The sequence below is a fragment of the Molossus molossus genome, unplaced genomic scaffold (genome assembly GCF_014108415.1).
Source record: "Molossus molossus isolate mMolMol1 unplaced genomic scaffold, mMolMol1.p scaffold_m16_p_2, whole genome shotgun sequence".
Classification (NCBI taxonomy): Eukaryota; Metazoa; Chordata; class Mammalia; order Chiroptera; family Molossidae; genus Molossus; species Molossus molossus.
Genome location: NW_023425355.1, coordinates 2,663,497 through 2,684,820, shown reverse-complemented (window position 1 = coordinate 2,684,820; position 21,324 = coordinate 2,663,497). Strand labels below are relative to the sequence as shown.

The 21,324-nt window shown below is 45.1% G+C and overlaps 1 protein-coding gene and 1 long non-coding RNA gene across 2 annotated transcripts; both read left to right on the top strand.

Annotated features, from left to right (window-relative positions):
• Positions 1-5,681: 5,681 nt before the first annotated feature.
• Positions 5,682-17,672, top strand: ARR3 (arrestin 3). Its single transcript, XM_036270724.1, has 16 exons — positions 5,682-5,714; positions 5,996-6,026; positions 6,150-6,210; positions 6,411-6,455; positions 11,186-11,385; positions 11,483-11,542; positions 11,725-11,792; positions 12,631-12,766; positions 12,952-13,036; positions 13,297-13,369; positions 13,752-13,889; positions 15,657-15,740; positions 16,043-16,066; positions 16,240-16,292; positions 16,604-16,613; positions 17,164-17,672. The coding sequence occupies exons 1-16, from the start codon at positions 5,698-5,700 to the stop codon at positions 17,258-17,260; spliced, it is 1,182 nt and encodes a 393-aa protein (XP_036126617.1). The 5' UTR covers positions 5,682-5,697; the 3' UTR covers positions 17,261-17,672.
• Positions 17,673-17,882: 210 nt separating this feature from the next.
• LOC118636595 lies at positions 17,883-21,081 on the top strand. The gene is made up of 5 exons (XR_004960669.1): positions 17,883-17,940; positions 18,146-18,199; positions 19,662-19,760; positions 20,346-20,406; positions 20,927-21,081. It is a non-coding gene; the product is annotated as an uncharacterized LOC118636595 (long non-coding RNA).
• The last annotated feature ends 243 nt before the right edge of the window (positions 21,082-21,324 follow it).

Sequence of the window (21,324 nt, the reverse complement as noted above, 5' to 3'; positions counted from 1 at the left end):
CAGGGCACATGCCAGGTTTGCGGGCTTAATCCCCATCAGGGGGTGTGCAGGAGGCAGCCGATGGACGTTTCTCTGTCTCTGTCTCTCTCCCTCCCTCCCTCCCTTCCTCTCTCTCTCAAAAATCAATAAAAACATATTGTTTTAAAATGAGGCAATGCATGTAATGCATAGGATCTAGCCGTTTTCACCCTCCTTATCATTAGGAATTAAAGGAGAGGTGAATTTGGAGGGTGTTGGAGATAGAGAAGTTCACCTCAAATGCCTGATTTTTGTTTTTTATGAAAGAAAAAAATAGGTCACTTGTTGAGAATAAGGTGCAGTGTGAAGAGGAACAAGACAGTCTCTCAACTTTGACGGAAAAGAACACCAAACTGAAATTGTGGATAATGCAAACTTAATACAATCACAGGAAAGTGACTGGCTCCATATGATTGTGCCCAAGTTAGTATTGTTCTGGTGTCTTTTTTGTAGCGTGCCCTATCAGTCTTTTTCCAAATGTCTGGTCTTTATCTCCAGTAAGGCTGTTAACAACCTCAGGGTATAGATCAGTACTGCTGTGTTCAGCACCTAGGACAGCACAGGAAGTCTACCATTTGATTCGTCTGTCTCCTTTCTGTCCTCCCTCACTGACCCAATGCCCTCATCCAGAACACACTTAGGTCTGCAATAACAGAAAATCCCCACTCTGCTGACTTTAAAATAAGGAAATATATTATCTCGCATCTTAGTCCAAGAGCGGGCAGCTTTGGAGTTGGCTAATTCAACAGTTCGAGAATGTTATAAAAAATCCTGTTTCTTTCCATCTTTCTGATCTGCTCCCCTCAGCATTTTGGTTAGCAGCTCAGGCATTGCATCCAAACATGGCACTATTCAGTGGTAGGAGAAGAAGGCCTCTATCCTGTGCGCTTATTTTTATCACTCAGTAAACCTTTCCCAGAATCTCTCTAGCACACTTCCCTCACTTCTTAGTGGCCTGAATTTCATCAAGGCTATAATTAAGCCTGTAACTAAAACAATCACTGGGAAGGGGGGTGCAATGATCAGGACTGGCTTAGAAGAGCAGAACACCAAGTGGAAGAGGATGGAGTACCAAAAAAATCCCCATTTTCTGCCCACGACAAGCAAGGGGTATGGCTAATGGGTTGATAAACAATCCTGCCGGCTATAGTCTCTTACTTAATAAGAGACCTCTTCCCCACTCACAGATGTGATCACTTCCTAACTGGAAGGCCTGGTTGAGAATATCATTGAAGGGGGTAAGGACCAAAATGAGTTTCACTGGGCCAAAATCAAGGTGTGAGCAGGGCTGCCCCTAAACTGCAATAGTCACCTAGCAACCATGAGAAACCACAGGGGAGAATCCAGTACCTTTCCTTTTCCAGCTTCTAGAGCTACATTCCTTGACTGTGGCCCCTTTCTCCGTCTTCATAGCCAGCAGCATAGCAGCTTGTTTCAGTCCTCACATTTCCTTCTGTCTCTGTAGCCAAATCTTTTTCTATCTCCCTCTGCCTCCCTCTTATAAAGAGACCAGTGATTACATTTAAGGCCCACTCAGATGATCCAAAATAGTCTCCCCATGTCAAGATCCTTCATTTAATCACATCTGCAAGGTCCCTTTGACACAGGATGATGAGATGTGGTAAAAGATTTTATTTTTGTGGAGTTACATTACTCGGGTTAGTCCAGCTCTGGAAAAAAACAGTAGTGGATTTAGCAGAGCTAGAAGTAGGGCCAGTGTCCAGAGTTTCTGGTCCATGGCAGAGTTGAGTCCGATGTAGCATCAGGCTAATCACAGTCCATTAGTCCATTGTGTGGAGTCCACATGTGGGCCATGTGAGCAAATGCAAGGGAGTACTCCCCCTGCGACCAGAGTCCCAAGAGGGCCAGGAGAATCAAGAGAGTGAAAAAGAGAAACTTCCTTTGTTTGCAAGTTTAAATATTTGGATTTTGTGCTCTTGAAGTGGCCAAGCCTACTCTGGCCACTGACTTGTTCCCAAGTGTGACCGACAGGTAAGCACCTTCTCATATCACACACAACTTGCTGGGCATGCATTTAAACTGCCTCTGTCCAGTCCCTGCCCCCATCAATCTGTGGGGAATAGAACTGAAGACTGATAAAATTGCAGCTTCCTGGCAAAGCTGTATAAATGGCATGCCTATTTTATCTGGTCTTCCCTTTACTCCTTTTCTGTTAATAATAACCAGGTTAACATTCATAGTTTCCAAAAATTAGGACCTGATACCTTCGGGGGCCACTATTTAGCCTTCCACAGTAGATAAAAATTCATCAAGCTGTGCAATTAAGATTTGTGCATTTTACTGTTTGTAAATGATGAATTATACCTCAGTCAAGAAATGCATAGACTCCTGGAAAAGAGATCATGATTTAAGTTCAATCATGATAATGAATTAAAGACCTACCAGATCTACTTCCTGCTGAGAGGACCATGGGCCTGAGTTGAATAAGGAAATGACCCCAAGTGTGGGTCTGAAGACAAAAATGGGCTGAAGGCTAGTCCAAAATTACATTCTTTTGGACTTTTCACCTTCCCCACAGACAGCAACTTTGGCAAGTACACAGTTCTTCTCTTTTCTTTCGTTCTTTTTTTTTTTTTTCCTTTTTCTTGAACTTATTTTGGTGACACTAGTTAACAAAATTATACAGACTTCAGGCGCGCACTTCCACCACACGTCATCTGTACACTGTACTGTGTTACATGACTTTTCTGTATGTCCAGCATTAGTTTCAATCACCCTATAGTCCCTGCAGAGCCTGGGCTTCTTGCTCTACCTGAAAATCCCTACGAAGGAAAGAGTTACAACAACTAAAAGACAAGGCTCTGGGATGCATGCTGGCAAGGGATAACAAGGGCTAACAGCTAGCTGTGCAAAGGGAATATAGGGCAGCTATTCAGCACCTATCGTGGGGAGCAGGAGGTAGGGAAGGCTCTGCCCAGCCTGCTGAGCCACAGCCATAGCCATCCTCAGAGGAAAGAACACCCCACTGTGGAGGGCTGAAGTCTGCATCTGTGGATAGACGCTAAAGACTAGCCAGCTCTAAGGGTAGGTGGGGGGGGGGGGGGTAGGGTCCTGTATCCCTAGAGCTTGGAGGTTCTGTCTCTACATTCTCTGTGTCCACAAAGGCTGGGTGTGGTCCCTGTGGGAAGGATAGTCAAGTAAGGATGATTACTTTTGTTGCTGCTATTATGGGGGTCCTGGCAGCTGTAGGACAGAAATGTCTCTAATTCTATGAGCGGTCATATGAGGCAAGGGAAGCTGCTTAGAGCATGGACTTAGTTTCAGAGATTGGAGAGAGTCAAGAGCTGGGGGGGTTACTCCAAGTGGGGGTGATGCATATGTCAACTGCCTGTTCCTTCCACGTGCAACATCCTGCCAGGAGAACCTGTTCTTGAGCCAAGAATTTTTTGTTACTATAGGTGAAAAGGGACCACATGCTAACTGACAGGCTCAGGGGAGGCCTGCGTGGCAGCCGTGCAAACTCAGAGACCTAAAGTCCCCACAGAGGATGGCCTGAAATGAAAACTTTTTAACTAAAAGCAGTTTATGGCAGGTAGTCATGTCCTGGGCTGGCATCTTCCCTGACAAAGGTCAATCTTTACCTACGCTGACCCTGTCTATTGTCTTTTTGCTTCTACGATAACATATCTTTGAAATGGCAAAGTAAATTCCCTTTGTCCGGACCCCTCAAAACACAGGCAGCGCTCTGTGGAGACCACAAATCCCCTCATTGTTATTGAGTTAATTGTTGACTGTTAACCATCCTGTACCCCCCTATATAAAAGATGTACGTGTCTATCATTGTACTTTTCATCCAGTCCCAGAGGTTCCCCAATGTGCTTTCTCCCACCTCCCTAATCTATCACCAGTGGATTTCATGTAACCCACTTATGTCTCCTCTTTTTATTGTAACATATAAAATAAGATGCAAAACTGCCATTCTCAGGAGCATTACCTCAATCCGTTGAGATTTTGCTTCCCGACAATTGTCAATAGTTTAGCTCAAATAAACTGATAAAAATTCTCTATAGGTTTCAATGTTTCTTACATTGACACTACCTTCTCTCCAACAAAAAAAGAACTTCAAGGCTCACAGACTTGTACACACACAGCTCAATACACTCACCCCCCTCCACTCCCTCTTACAGGAGATTGACTCCTGCTGTGCACAGAAGCTGGGGTAATTAGTGCTTCTAAATATCAGCTTCAGGAGTCTCAAGTCCTGAGTGATGGGGGGCTGGGGAAGGGGTACTCTTTTCCATATCTTTGGAAGGCTTATACTTTGAGCCCTCCTCTTTCTATTCCTCACCATGCTTTTCCTTTAAGGCCTCTGGCTCCGCTTTGATCCCCGTCCTCAGGTTCAAGGTCTCACCTGACCACAACCCTGTATTTCCCCTTCTCAGGCTCCCCTGTCTTTAACACCATCAGATTCAAACTCCTACCCCCACCCTGTCCCAACATGAAGAGCCTGCTAATCTTTTAGCCACTAATCTTTTAGCCACTAATCTGCTTTCTTGACATTTGAGCTATTTATAAAGCAGCATTTCATGCTACCCCCCAACGCTATTTTTCCCCTGACCCCCACCAATCTGAGCACTGAGCACTTAGAGGACCTTGGGTATAAGAGGCTGGGAAGGACCTTGGCTATAAGAGGCATAGCAACCAGAGCGGAGACTGACGCAAGCTTCATCTCACTCTCCAGGTAACAGTCCAAAGTCCTCTATTTCTAGCCGATACTGTGCCCCACATCCCTTGCCCTTTGCATCATCCTTAATATCAGGGAGCAGTTGAGGGTCACCTTTCCTGACACAGCCGGCAGGCACTCAGGCTGAGACCCTGCAAGAGACCCCCGGAAGCTCTCCTAAGCTCACCCTGGGACCAGACCTAATATGCATCAAAGGGAAGCACTGGAGAGATATATTCCTCTCTCTAAGAGTCCCCTTCTCTGAGGCCTAGTACCTGGGACATGTATGAGGAGAAGGATGGGAAGATCTGGAGAGGGTGATAAGAGTGATGACCAGGTTCAAGAAAGGATTTCGACCTCCACAGAGGTGTCTGCCACCAACAACCAAGAGCAGGAGGGCACCAACTGTTTTCTCACACACCTCTCCTTTCTTAGCTGAGGGATCAGGCCACTGTGAAGTGAACTCAAGCTCAGAATCCACTGCAGGAGCAAAAGCAGACAGAATCTGTTTGGGTTTGTTCCTTCCATCCCGTAGCTAACAAACACGTCTTGGAGCCCACTGTGTGCTAAGGTGATGTCCAGCCTCATACAGTCCAATTTTCGTTACACTTTGCTACATGGAGGCCTATCTCCAGCCCCTTTACAGACAAGTTTCTTTCCTCTGAAGGCTTTCAAGAGTGCCCCAGCTACTCCAGGACAGCCCGCACTTTCTGAAGAATGGACAGTATAGTTACCCAACAATTTGTAAAAAAAAAAAAAATAGGAAGGTTTTTTTCCTTATGTACATGATGGGTGAGAATATGGCTGAATAAGTACCGTTGGCAGGACAGAGAATAGAAAAGGTACTTCATGGTGGGAGGTGTCTAAGGTGGAAGGTTACATTACACCAGGAGTGACTAGATGGGATAGCAAGGGGGACTAAGGAGACTAGGGACCAACTGATTGAGCCTTCCTCCTTCTCTCCCTCTTCCCAGAAAAGGCTCTCCATTGATTCCATGGCCAACATTTCCAGGTAAGTAAGAACTTCTAATTCTCCGATCCCGCCACTTGTCACCTACCCAAATCCAAGTACTTGCCTTTGGAGCATCAGGGTTTCAAACCTCCCACAACTTGTGGATTGAACTCTACCCCAGTTTCCTCCACCTTTGCACCATCTGATGCTCCTCAGGCCTCTTCTAATCCTAGGAATAGTTTCTTTTCTCCCCACTTAACCTTTCTCTCCCCGTCCATCCTCTCCTCTTCCCTTCTTTTCCAATCTTCCACCCTATCTTCTTTCTGGTTCTCTCCCCATAGGGTGTTTAAGAAGACCTGCTCCAATGGGAAGGTGAGGGGGCAAGAGGGATAGGTGGGTACATCCTTCAAGGTCTCGGGGGTTTGGGTTGAGGGCTTCAGGTGACTATGCTAAAAAGTGATGATGAGAATAACATGGGAGGTTGCTCCACAACAGCTTTCCATGTACCTGGGGAAACGGGACTTCGTGGACCATGTGGACATGGTGGAACCCATTGGTCAGTGAGTCCAAAAAAGGGAAAGAGCCTGGGGAGAAGGGAATGGGAGCCAAGGAGTGAAAGAAAACCAAGAAAAGATCGTGTGAAAGAGAAGGGCAATCAAAGGGGAAAATGGAAGGAAGCATTTCAGGAATGGACTTCGGCTTCACGATCTGGGATCTTTTCCTGACCAGGGGTGCTGTTGCTCCCTCTCTCCACAGATGGTGTACTCCTGGTTGACCCTGATTACTTAAAAGGTCGAAAGAGTAAGTAAAAGACCCTTGCTTTTTCTTCTATCAAGGTGCATTTGTTGTTGTAAAATATGCTTACTCTATGCCATTGCATGATCAAATTTCTTACAACTACAATGATCTCAAAATAAAAAGTTTATTTTAAAGAAGGCAGTGAGAGCCCAGCCGGTGTGGCTCAGTGGTTGAGCGTCGACCCATGCACCAAGAGGTCACTGGTTTGATTCCCGGTCAGGGCACATACCCAGGTTGTGGGCCCGATCCCCAGTGGGGGACATGCAGGAGGCGGCCAATCGATGTTTCTGTCTCTCTACCTCTCCCTTCCTCTCTCTCTAAAATCAATAAAGAAAAATTATTTTTTAAAAATGAAGAAGGTAGTGAGAGAGAAGTCATAAATACCTAAGGTGATCTTATATTTAATTATAGAAACAAAGTTGGGAAACTAATGCAACAGTTATAAACAGAAGTTACCTCTAAAATATGATATGATGGTGGAGCTTTGATTTATCTTTTTTAATGGTTTTATTGTTTTTTTAGAGGGAAAGAGGAAGGGAGAGGGAGAAAGAGAGAAACATCAATGTGAGAGAAACATCAATCAGCTGCCTCCTACATGCTCCCTACTGGGGTTCAAGCCCACAACTAGGCATGTGCCCTGATCAGGAATTGAACCGGCAACCATTTGGTGCATGGGATGACGCCCAACCAACTGAGCCACACCTGCCAGGGCTGATTTATCGTTTTGTTTGTATTTTCTCGTTTTCACACAATTAATATGTATTATTTGTATAATAAACACAAATATAAATTAATAACTTTAGAGTAGATGTTGGATTTAAGAAAAATAAAACCAGGATATGCCCTGGTACAATCAAAAGATGATTCTAAACTGCTTGAAAGCCAATAAGATCTTGAGGGGCGGCAATACCCTCCCCACTTGCAAACAACGGGATGTGTTAAGAACGAATCATCTGCCCTGGCCAGTGCTGCTCAGTGGTTAGAGCATCGGCCTGTGCACCAAAAGGTTGTGGGTTCAATTCCTGGTCAAGGGCACATACCTGGGTTACAGGTTCAATCACTAGCCCCGGTCGGGGTACCTGTGGGAGGAAACCAATAGATGTGTCCCTCTCACATTGATGTTTCTCTCTCCCCTCCTTCCTTCCCTTCTACTCTAAAAGTCAATGGAAAAATACCCTTAAGTGAGGATTAACAACAAAAAGAACAAATCATCTGACTAATACCCTCACCTCAGGGGATATCAGAGACCCTCTGCCTCACCCCTCCTGATCTTTTTTCTGTCTTATTTCTCATCTCTTTCATTCCCTCCCTTCCCCTGCTTCCTTCCAGCCACCTCTTTTCCCTCTTCTCACCTTGTCTGTCTTTTCCTTTCCTTTGTCCCTTCTTTCCTCTTCTTTCTTTCTCCCTTCTCCCACTTTAATTTGCTGTAATTGAGAACCAAGGTGAATTTATTTGTTGTCAATTTTGAAAACTGTTGTTTGTCTTAATTGTAGAAATATTAGAAAGTACAGATGAAGGAGAAAGAGACTATAATGCTAACAACCGGAGATAATTAACATAATTACTAGTAATATTTTAGTTCATATTTATTCATATTTTCTGTGCAGAATATCTATATTTTTATTGGAAATGCTGTATTATAAATAGTGTTCTAATCTTCTTTTGTCACTATATAAAAATCTATAATTTTAAGTTGCCTAGTCCTATATTGTATGGGTATACCATTATGTACTTAGCCAATCTTCAATTGTTTGATGTTTTTCCTATTATAAACAACCCTGTAAAGTACATACTTGTATATATCTTTTTATACTTGTCCAATTATTTCTTTAGACTAAATGCCTAGAAAAGAAATGAATGGCCAAAGGGCATTTACACATATTTTAAGCTTTCTATTGCCAAATTACCCTCAAAAATGGTTGTACCAATTAATTCTCCCTCCCACAGTGTATGAGGCTGCCCATTACTCCAATTCTTATAAACACCATCATTATCATTATTTTCAGTCTTTGTTGTATCTTTTGAATGTAGATTCGTTTCCCTTGTTCTTTTTTTTTAATTTTAGTAAACTTTATTTTAATTTTATTCCTTTTTGTTGTTGTTAATCCTCACTCTAGGATATTTTTCCACTGATTTTTAGAGAGGGTGGAAGAAAGGAAGGGAGGGGGTTAGATGGTGGAAGAGAGAGAGAAAGAAACATTGATGTGAGAGACACATTGATTGGTTGCCTCCCACACACACCCCGACCTGGCTGGGGATCAAACTCGCAACCCAGGTACATGCCCTTGACCTGGACCCTTTGGTGCAAGGGCCGATGCTCTAACCACTTAACCACAGCAGCCAGGGCCATTTTTCTTGCTCTTGATTTTGAAAGCAGATAATCTGGCTGTTTGATATTCTGAGCCTTAAAAATGCTAAAATAGGTTGCTTTCTATTAGTGTGTGGCTGTCAGTACTTTCTTTTGGGTCAGGGCTCCTGATAGAATTAAGGTACCTAATCTTAGGTACCAGTTGCAAAGTATGAATTTAATTATAACTGTTCCGTTTCTGCCAATATTTCCATCATCATCATCATCATCATCCACATCTATAATTACTTTACAATTTCCTATACATCAACTCCTCACAACTGTCCTATGATTTGAGGTTGGGCACGCACAAGTCTGAGCTTTGGATTCAGACAGGCCTGGGTTGAAATCCTGGGCCATCACTTAACTACTCTAAGCTCATTTTCTCTACCAGTAAAGTGGAGATAATACTTCAGAGGAATATTGTGAGGTCTAAATAACATACGTAGAGTCTGAACGCTGTCCTGTTATTGACAGGTAAAATAACTGAGGCTCAGAGAACCAGAGGTATTTATACAAGTCATATTCAAGCACAGGTATTCTGACCCTAGAGAATTCTATAATGAATACTTTGTACCCACCACCTAGCTTTGCAACAGCATTGATGGACCTGGAGATTATAATGCTAAGCAAAATAAGCTACTCAGAGAAAGTCAAATATCCCATGATCTCACATATATGTGGAATCTAATGAACAAAATAAACTGATGAACAAAATAGGTCCAGAGACATGGATACTGGGAGCAGACCGAAGAATCTCAGAGGGGAGGGGGAATGGGAAGAAATTAACCAAATAACTTATATGTATGTATGCATAGGCCATGGACATGCACAATAGTCTTATGAAGGCCTGGTGTGGGGGATGGAAATAGGGTGGGAGGGGCCAAAGGGAGAAAATGGGGATATCTGTACTACTGTCAACAATAAAAAATAATAATGAAAAATAAAAATAAAAAAGAGACAATTTAATCTTAGTTATAGAGAAATACAATGAGACTTTTACACACGCATGCACACACGAGCACACACAAATAATTACAGAAACAAACGGAAGTCCCCTGTGTATCCTTCCCTGATCCCATTCCCCTTCCTCCCTCTCTCTCCCTTCTCTCCTCACCTCCACCCCACTCCTACCCACTAATCCAAATTTGGTGTTTATTATTCCCATGATGTTTCTATATTCTTACTTTATATTTATATATCTGTGAGCAACTTTGGTATTGTTCTACATGCCTTTACTTATTTACTTTTTTGGAGTTCTTTATTGATTTTAGAGAGAGGAAGGGAGAGGGAGAGAGAGATAGAAACATCGATGAGAGAGAACATGGATGAGAGAGAACATCGATTGGCCGCCTCCTACATGCCCCCCACTGGGGATCGGGCCCACAACCTGGGCATGTGCCCTGACCGGGAATCGAGCCGGCCACCTCTTGGTGCATGGGTCGCTGCTCAGCCACTGAGCCACACCGGCCGGGCTCTACATGCCTTTAAATTTGATAAACATAAACTTTTATAAGCATATCATTCTGTAGCTAGCTTTTTTACTCAATAGTTTTTGAGATTTAACCATGTTAACACATGGAGTTCTAGTTCATTTATTTTAATCTCAGTTTAGTATTCCATTATGTAAAAATACCATAACTGTATTACCCATTCTCCCACTGAGAGATATTTAAATTATTTCCAGTGTTACGCTATAACAAACATTGATGCAATGAATATTCTTATATGTATCTCCTTGTAAACATGAGCAAGAGTGCCTCTAAATTCTTCTTAGATCATAAGATATTGAGCCGATTCAATTTACTGAACAGTGCTAAAAAGTTTTCCAAAGTGGTTATCCTAATGTATACTCCCACCAGCAGTGTGTATGAAACCCCTATTGCTCCACATCTTCACCAATACTTAGTATTGTTGGACTTTAAATTGTTTAATAACCTGATAGGTATGAAATGTTATTGTGGTTTTAATTTGCTTTTATCTGATTACTGATGAGACTGGACATGTTTCCATATCTTATTGTCCATTTCATTTTGTACTTTGGTGAAGAGATTATTCATATTCTTTGTACATTTTCATATTGGGATATTTTTATTTTTCTTATTCATTTGTGGGAGCTCTTTATATAGTATGAATACTAAACTTTTGTTTGCTATATGTGTTGAATATATTTTTCTCCCAGACTTTTGTTTGTTTTATTGTTTATGAAAACTCTTAATGTAAAGAAGCTTTAAATTTTACTGCAGTCAAATGTATTAGTCCTTTTCTTTATGGCTGTACTGTTTCAATCATGTCACATTGTTTCTCCATGTCTTTCTAAGAGCCATTTAAGACCTCCTTTCCCCCACAGGCTTAATAGGTTACTCTCTTCCTCCTTTGCCCACAGTGTTTGTCATGTTGACATGCGCCTTTCGCTACGGCCATGATGACTTGGATGTAATCGGTCTGACATTCCGCAAAGACCTCTATGTACAGGTCCAGCAAGTTGTCCCAGCTGAACCCATCAGCCCCCAGAGGCCCCTCACAGTCCTGCAGGAGCGACTGCTGCACAAGCTGGGGGACAATGCCTACCCCTTTACCCTGCAGGTACTGACCCCAAGTCCTGGACAGGGTTTCCAGAGAAGATTAAAAGAGAAAAGGATCCCTATATTTTTTGTTTGCTGACCTCCTTCTAATCCACCAGATGGTTGTCAACCTGCCCTGTTCAGTGACACTGCAACCAGGTCCTGAAGATACAGGAAAGGTGAGGTCTGGGTTCTGAAAAAGGGATAGATGGTCAGTGCTGGGAGGAGTGACAGAGAGACAAATGGACAGACAAGAATGGAGAAATGAACAGCTCAGGGATGGAGTCGGGATTTCTTGCAGTCTAGAAGGAAGGGAGGCACAGTGTTGGAAATGAGTTCTCTTTGCCTTTGCACTTTGCAGGCCTGTGGGGTTGACTTTGAAGTGAAGAGTTTCTGTGCTGAAAATCTGGAGGATAAAATCCCCAGGAGGTATTCTGTGGCCCTCTCCAAAATCGCTGCCTCCCAGCTGTGCCAGGAAACAGATCTGTTCTCAGGACAGAAACAGCCCTATTTCTAACCTCAATAGCTCGTCGCCACCAACTCAGATGCCTGGTTCTGACTCCCCTCTGACTTCTCTGCTCTAGGGCAAGGGTCAGCAAACTTTCCTGTAAAGGGCCAACAAATAACTGTTTAGGCTTTGCGAACCATTTTGATTCTGTTGCATGCAACTGCTCAACTCTGCCACTGTAGTATGAAAGCAGCCATAGATAGTACAGAAATAGATGATTATGGCTGTGTGCCAACACAACTTTATTGATGGACACTAACATTTGAATTTTATATCATTTCCACAGGCCATGAAATATTATTGTTCTTTAATTTTTTTTCAACCATTGACAAACGTAATAACCTTTCTTAGCTCATGGGCCATGGAAACCAGGTACAACAAAGGGGTCGCCAGTTCAATTCCAAGTCAGGGCACATGCCAGGGTTGTGGGCTTGATTTCCAGTAGGGGCGCACTGGATGTTGATGTTACTCTCTTATCAATGTCTCTCTCTCTCTCCCTCTCCTTTCCTCTCTCTCTAAAATCAATAAAAACATTTAAAAAGAAAAGAAAGAAACCAAGCACAGGCCAGATTTGGCCAGTGAGCCATAGTTTGCTGACCCATTGTTTAGATACCTACATGGAGGATGTACAGGAGTTCTCTGAGACGGGCCTTCACCCACCCCCACTCCCCAAGCAATGACAGGACTATGGGGTTGGCATGGGAAAGGTCTGTGGGTCCCAAAGGAGAGGTTCTGGCTAACCCCTTGGCCTCTACTCAGAGACTCTGTGAGGCTGGTGATTCGGAAAGTACAGTTTGCACCCCCGGAGCCAGGCCCTGGCCCCTGGGCCCAGACCATCCGCCACTTTCTTCTGTCAGCTCAGCCCCTACAACTTCAGGCCTGGATGGAGAGGGAGGTTAGTGATCCCTCCCCCACTTTCTTCCCTCTACCCTACAGCCCCTCTGAAACCCTTCTTCACTTATTTTCTACTTGGGTAGAGAGGGGATGGAAGCCAGGTGGCAACAGTGCCAAGGAAACAGGAATTCTAGGTCTTGATCTTGGCGTTCTCCCTCCAACCTTATGATGGGCCTCTGGCTTCAGGTTCACTATCATGGCCAACCCATCTCTGTTAATGTTTCCATCAACAACTGCACCAGCAAGGTCATCAAAAAAATCAAGATTTCAGGTGAGCTTCTTTTCCTATTCCCCTGCACCTGGTCTCAAATCCATAGTTTTTTGTTTTGTTTTGTTTTTGTTTTTTCCAAAACTCTGCCCCACCTAGTCTGCATTTATCCAGGATTTCCTTCCAATTTGGGCTTATCTTTGTTTGTCCATGAACACATCTTAGTGCTCATGCATACTGTACAAGGTGACATCTGAGGCAGTGAGTTGAGGTCTCGAGGATGACTGATTAATTATAGTAATGTGCTTTTCCTGGCTGTTTAGTTGACCAGATCACCGATGTTGTCCTGTATTCACTAGACAAGTACACCAAGACGGTGTTCATTCAGGAGTTCACGTGAGCTGGTGCCGGGGCCTGGGTCAGAGAGCCAAGGGATGGGGTGGTGAGAAGATGGCTAAGAGGAGAAGGTTGGAAAAAGTAAGAAGTGGGTAAAAGCCTAGGACTGACAAAGTTCAAAGTGAGGGCTGATCTGGATAAAGGGAAGCATTCCCAGGAGAACTAGAGGGAGGATACCCACAAGAGGATCATCAAAATGCTGAGGGAGGGCAGGGGCATAACTATTTCCCATCAGAGCAAATTGTTCCCACTCTCCACACTTAGACATGCCAGTTTTCTTCGGTACTCCAGTAGATTCGTGCAATTGTGGAAGATACTCTTGGCAATGAAAGTACATTTAGTTGGCAAGCCTAGCCTAAGTTCTTCTCTTCTCTTTTCAAAGGGAGGCTATAGCTGCTAACTCCAGCTTCTCCAAGAGCTTTGCAGTAACCCCACTCCTGGCTGACAACTGCCAGAAACAGGGCTTGGCACTGGATGGCAAACTCAAGCATGGTGATACCAATCTGGCCTCCAGCACAATGTAAGCTCAAATGTGACTCCCAGTCTCCATTTTCTATTCCCAACCCATTCTGCATGCTATATATACAGTTGTGAGGTTTCACCTTCAATAAAGCATACCTATTTTTTAGATGTCCCTAGGTCATTTTTCAGAGATCCCTCCAAGCCTAAGGACCAACAGTAAGCTAAACAATGACCATGGGACCAACGGCAGGCTTAGGTCAGAGGCAGCAAGAATAAAAAAAGTGGAGAGAAAAAATTCCTATGTTGTATAATATTTCACAGCTCACAAAGGTCTTATAGATGTGCTATATTTTCTTCATAAGAATCCCACTAAAATAGTCTGTAAAGTTGTTTTTGTTCCATTTTATACTAAGGACCTTGAGGCTAAAAGTGATGAAGGAATCTGTCCAAACGTGCACACCTAATAAGTGGCAGAGGCATGAAGGATTCTAGCACATGTCATCTGGTTCTAACACTGTGGTCTCTACTGTAACTACTCTCTAGGGAAGATAGAAATGGATGAAAGACTAGGAGATGAGAAATGGAGGGAAAGGGGGACCAAAAAGGAGAGTGATATGATAGAAATTAATATAATTCTTTTTAAATTAATTCTTATTTAGCAGTTTTGTTTGTTTTTAAATATGTTTTTATTGATTTCAGAGAAAGGAATGGAGAGGAAGAGATAGAAACATGTATCGGCTGCCTCTCACATGTCTTTACTGGGGATCAAGCCCGCAACCCAGGCATGTGTCCTGACTGGGAATCCAACCAGGACCTCTTGGTGCATAGGACAATGCTCAATCCACTGAGCCACATTGGCTGGGCAAAATTGATAGAATTCTATCAGGTCATTCATTTGGTCCTATGACTTCAGAGACCTTAGTGTATGTTAGATGTATCTCCCAGGAAAAACCATCTGCCACCATCTGACAAGTGCTAATTTCCCCCTCCCTCTCCCAGTGCCTTATCAATCATGTAGCTATAGACTATTAATGCTAGAAAGACCTTTAGAAATTGTCGAAACAGCATTATTTTATAGAATATCAGCATCCCAGAGTAATGACGAAACTTTCCTAAGAATATACAGCTTTCTGTGTCTTATTTTTCAATCAGCGGGGGTTTTTTTTATTGAGCACCTATTACATGTAGGAGAATACAAAGAAGTTTAAAACAATCTCTACCTTCAGTCAATTTATGGCCTAGATGGGGAACAGAGAGAAATGCAAATGCAATCTAACAGTTAAATAGTATGCATGGTTCAGATTATAAATCTAATAGAAGTTAAAAGAAGCCAACATAACTAGAGAGGGTTTCCTGGGGGAGACAGAATGAGCTAGATCTTAAAGAACGTGTAGAATCTGGATAGCAACAGAGGAAGAAAGGAGCATTCCAGATTGGGAGCATAGCATGAGCAAAGGCTAGAAGGTGGGAATCCACATGGCATGTTTTGGGCATGGACAAAGGATGGGTCCATTTAGGTTGTTTCCCAGGCGTTAGGGAGTTAAGACAGAAAAGGTTAGGGAGGTTGGGTGGGGCAAGATTGTTATGAGTTGAGTAGTAAAAGCTAGGCAGAGTACTTCTATTCAGAGAAGTAGAATCCTGAACAGAGGGTGACATGGTAAAACTGGATTTTAGAAACACAAATGTAGTCCCAATGGGTAGGAGAGAGCAAAGCCTGGGGGGCCTGTTGGAGGACAAAAGGTGTACAGGAGGGGACTTGAGGACTTGATGAATTACTCCCCCTCCCTCACCCCCACAAACACATAATGAATACTGCCACCTCCAGTATCCGACCTGGAATGAACAAGGAGCTGCTGGGGATCCTGGTGTCATACAAAGTCAGAGTCAATCTGATTGTGTCCAGCGGAGGGTGAGTGAGGGTTCATGGTCTGTCTGAGCAGGGGTTGAGAAGCTGAAGGTTTCTCCCTTCTCTTTTCCTTTCAGTTGGAATCAAGTTGTTCCCACCCTTCTCCCAGATCAGTTTCCCTTCCCTTCCCTTCCCTTCCCTTCCCTTCCCTTCCCTTCCCTTCCCTTCCCTTCCCTTCCCTTCCCTTCCCTTCCCGAAACCCGTTCTGTGGCTAACTTGGTCTTATGATCCCTCATCCCTCAGTAAAATTAGATTGCCACTTTCCATTTCCAGCTGCTAATTTTATGGTGTCATTCTACCCTCAGCATCTTAGGCAACCTGACAGCCAGGTAAGACAGTGTGGCGCAGGGGGACTGGGGCAAGAGGGGGGGGATAGGAGATAAGGAGACCAAACGAGTGATGAGGGAGTCTGAGGCCATTCCAGGACAGGAAAATTGAGGGAGAGAGGTTCAAGGAGTGGACTTGGAGGAAAATCTGTAACTCTGCCTTGGGATCCTCGCAGCGATGTTGGTGTGGAACTGCCCCTAATCCTGATGCATCCAAAGCCATCTCAGGGTGAGTGACCAGTTGGGACTCACAGGAACAATGGGCCTTCCAGATGGGGACCAAACAGTTCTGATCTCACAGATGGGGATAGAAGTTTGGGTGGAGATTAAATAGCAACAGGCATGTTGGGTGTCTAGTTTTTTCAGGGAAGTGGTGTGTGTGTGTGTGTGTGTGTGTGTGTGTGTGTGTGTGTGATCGGGCGCGCGTGCTCTATGTGGGAGGGAGAAGGTTAAGAAGGGAAGGGGAAGACTTTTCTTTCGAAAACGGAAGAGCCTCTTATCAGCTTCAGCTTCATTTTTCCCTCCCTCTCCTTGCTACAGAGGCTGCTAGGTAAGGAAATGAGAGGCAGGAAAATCCCATCCCCTTTCCACACTGATATCCTCCATTTTTTGAAGGTAGAAATGTAACAAACCTGCCCTGAAATGTTGCTTCCAATACAGTTGCAGTGAAAACTTATGGTTTAGCTTCATGTCACAGTTCAGTGCTTCTCAGCCGCCCTCCTTTCCCTGTCTGCATCCCCCTCCCCTGCTCAGCTCTCCACCCCGCTCCTCTCCAGATCACCCTCCCCCCTCATCTCTTCCACTCGCGCCCACCCTCTCACCCTTACTTCCCTCCTTCACTCTTCCATCCCTTCGCTGCATCCCTCCCTCCATTCTAATTTCCCCCTGGGTGCCCTCGGGGGACTTTTGTGTTGGGCGATTGGGGAGGGAGCCAGTGAAGGGAAACAGTCGATGGGCGTGGGGTGGGGGCTACCAAGAGGGATCTAGGGATCTGAGCCAGGAGATGGGGAAAGAATCACTTCTCTGGGAAAAGGAAGGAATGTGGGGGATGCCCAGAAACTTGTTCCTACCCCTCAATTCCCCTCTGCTGCTTCTGCTAGCTCTGAGGACATAGTGATCGAGGAGTCTGCCCAGCAGGAGCCCCGCGGGGAGGACAGTCCAGAGGCTTTGGCGGCCCAGGGGGACAAGGGGAGCTGAGCACCTGGCTCTGGCGCTTGTGAGATGAGACCCCCACTGTAATGCTCTAATAAATCAGCTTGTCCAGACGTGCCTGGAGATCTCTTTAGTGTATTCTTCTCCGGGAGGGTAATGAAACTGAGAACCAGCGCCTCCTTCCCTGTCGGTGATTCGATTACCCGGTAGCAGGTGCTTTTCTCCTAAATGACCCCAGATTTCCTTCTGGCACACTGCCCACCCTCCCCTCCGTGGGTCCTTCAACTTCCCCTCTGGCGCTGTCCTTCCTCACCGCCACCCCATCGCCCCCGCCCCCATGATCACCCACTACCCCAGGGAGGGAGCGGCTGGAGCTGAGGGCCAGCAGACAGTGCTGCGCCCAGGCCCAGGGGCGGTCCGCAGGCGGCTTGAACGCGGTTGGCCTGAGAACTCCGTGTGGCTTCAGGCAGCCAGCGAGGCCCACGATGGTGACAGAGGCTTCGACCTGGAAACCATCAACGGACCTCAGTACTGGTCTGTGTAAATCCAGACAGCGGAGGGGGTCTGGGTTGGGCTTGGGGGATAAGCTGGTGTGACGGTATGGAACCCAGGAGAGGGTTCCCTGGTTGCCCAGGGTGACAAACCGCTTACTTACCTGCCTCACAGGGTGAAAGACATCAATCACCACCTGCCTCAGGATGCACACCTTCAACTGCCCTGGCCAGGTGAGCCCACCACCAAGGCATCGCGAGGGCCATTTTTACCCCCTTCCTCAGCCCACTCACCCATGGCTCTTCAGAGTTATCTATTGTAAGTGTGGAGAAGTTGAGCAGAACAACCTTCTCAAGGGCCAATCTCCACTCACAGTTCTACGGCTGCCTGGTATTCGGGGTAGAAGAAGGGTACTGAGTGAGTATCTTTCATTTGCAGGCAACCATTGGAATTGACTTCCCGTCCAAGATCATGGCCTCAGAGTACTGAACAGTGAGTGTTCACTCTCGTATCACTAACCCTAACCTCAACCCCGTAGGCATATGTGTCATCCCAGTAAGGTCACACCGCCAGGATTATCTGTAGATAAAGAAGGCGAAGGAAAGCATGAAGTCTCCCCAAATTACCAACCCTGTCCTGTTCCTTATTCTCTGTCCTCATCTAAACTCCAACTGTAGCCTGGCCGGTTTGGCTCAGTGGTTAGAGCATCAGCCTGAGGTCCAGAGAGACCCGGGTTCAGTTCCCACTAAGGGCATGTACCTCGGTTGCAGTTTGTCCCCGGCCCTGGTTGGTCGTACGGGTGGCAGCCACTCAATGTGTCCCTTTCACATCGATGTTTCTCTTTCTCTCTCTCTCTCCCTCCTACTCTATGTGAACAAAAAAAAATGGGAAAAAAATGTCCTCAGGTGAGAATAAAAAAATAAATAAACTCCAACTGTAACACAGACAAAATCCAAGAGGCCTTGAACCCTTCAATCTGCTGCTCCGTGGGGGTCTTCCTTAATCAAAACAATATGATGAGCTCTGGCTGGTTTGGCTCAGTGGTTAGAGTGTCGGCCCGTGGCCCAGAGAGACCCAGGTTTGGTTCCTGCTAAGGGCGCGTACCTCGGTTGCAGTTTGTCCCTGGCCCTGGTTGGGTTGTGCGGGTGGCAACCACACGATGTGTCCCTTTCACATCGATGTTCCTCTCTCTCTCTTCCTCTCTCTCCCTCCCACTCTATCTAAACAAAAAATGGAAAAATGTCCTCAGGTGAGGATAAAAACAAACAAACAAACAAACAATATGATGACATTGGACCTGTCTTACAATGGTAAGTCACTTGGTTTGTGGCCATAGTAGCCACTTTTCAGGGACCCAGATTTTTTACTCTTTTTATTTTGCCTTTATTAAGTTCTAGCCTTTAAAAAGCTAGTTTCTTGTGTATCTTTTCCCGCATTTGTTTTTGGCTTTTGTTGTTGTTAATCCTCACCCAAGGATTTTTTTTTTTTTTGAAAGAGAGGGAGGGAGGGAGGGAGGGAGGAAGGGAGGGAGGGAGAGAGAGATGTGAGAAAGACACAAGAGACACATCACACACACCCTAGTCAGGGGATCCAACCTGCAACCCAGGTAGTGCCCTTGACTGGGAATCAAACCCGCAACCCTTCAGTGTGCTAGTTGACACTATCCACCGGCCAGGCCTCTCCACCTTTGTTTTATGCAGGTTCAACTACCGCTATGGGACACATCTGTCCAGGAGTGCTTTTGCAGCCTGACTCTTAACTATGATTCAGTTATTGCAGGGATTGTCTATAACATCACAAGGGGGTTGCTATGCTACGTCTTACTTGAAAAGGGGATTGAGGTAAGCAATAGGGAGGTTGGTAAAAATAGCAGAGAGGAAGGACAGGTACTTTATTCTCTCCAAACCTCTACTAAATGTTTCAACACAACAACACATTCTCTTGTACACATCAGTTCTTTCAAAGACATGGATAAGTGGGTAGAAGATGTTCAGGAAGAAAGAGATGATGCAGTCATCATGTTGGTGGGTAACAAGATTGATCCAAACAAAAGGTAAGGTGTAACTACAACTTTCTCTGGCATAACTAGAGATTAGTCTCTGTGGGGAGTGTCTACTATGCTCTATTTACTTGGGAGAAATGACCAGTGTCAGGGATCAGAGAGAGTATGGGTTCAAGGCTTCTAGGGTTCCTGGCCCTAGGGAGACACCATTATACCTCAGAAGGATCTATTTCTATCGACTAACTCTGGTCAGAAGGGGTCTTTACCACTGTCTGGTCCCTTACATCATTTCTCATTTGTCCAGACAAATCTCTGCAGAAGACGGGAAGAAAATTCCCGAGATTTCAATGTGATATTAGTTGAAACCAGTGCCCAAACCAGTTACAATGTGAAAATAAGTCTTCTTTATAATTCCCTGGCTCTAGCCACCCACCACGGCTTACTCTTTCAGATAACTGTGGCTTGTCCTGTTGTGGGGAGGGGGGAAGGTTTGTGTCCCCATTATGCAGTGAAAAGACCCAGAATCATGTTTCTGAACCTGACCTCCTTTTCTTCCCCTTTGTGCATCACCGTTCTCTCTCCCTCCGTCACCCTCCTTCCTCTCTCTCTCTCTCTCTCTTTCTCACACACACACAGCTATTCCTGTGCGTGGCTTCTGACCTTCCAGAAGTAGTTCATCTCCACTGAAGGAAGAAGAGTATCCTTTTTTCCAGCTTTGCTAGGGTAGGCAGTGTACAAGCAAAAAAGACAAACTTCCCTTGCCGAGTTGGTGGCCAGCCCAATTTTTTTCCCTAATATTTAAGAGACAAGGGACTAACTTCAGCCCAAAGCAGCTCCCTGATTGCCTTTAGGTGAAGGGGATCTTATGACCAGAATTCCTCTTCTGTCTCCTAGAAGCTGCCCCTGGGAGTTGAGATTTGACCCCAGGCACCTCTCTATGAGTTTCCTTAACGCGCACATCAGTGGTTAAAACCTAACTGGAGCCCTCCAATGAGTCAGGCATCAAAAGCCATTGTTTCTATTGATAGCTTAGGCTGTCTGCCTAATTTGATTAATTTATTGCATTTGGACCTCCCAATACCAGTCCTCCTCCCCCACCCTCAGGTTTATGATTTAAATTCTCGGCAACTTACTAAGCTCTCGTCCAATTCTGGGGCTTAGGAGTCCAACAAAACCCCTGGAATTGCCAGCATTTCTTCTTTGACTGCATCTCACAGCTCTGGGCAGAGAGTTCTTGCGGGGCCGGGAATCCCACCTCACCTCCACTCACCACTAAGATACCTATAGGGGATGCAGTTCTACAGCAGCTGGGATACCTCAAAGCCAGAATCAGTCTATTCTCCACTGTTTTCTTCTTTACACCTTCAATAAACAACTGGTCCCTTCGCCTCTGCCTGTTACTGCCTGCATTTTCTCCATACTAGACCTGTACTTCCACAGTGGGATTGCATCACCTGGTATTCCAACCCACCCCGAACCATTCCAAGTACTGCGGAGTGAGAACCAATTTAGGGCAGGAGGGGTTTTGCCTCTTAGGCCTATGGTACCTGGCTGGGACTCTTGACAGTTTACCACACTTCTCAGATGAGTTGTTAACCACAAAGAGGTTTGGACC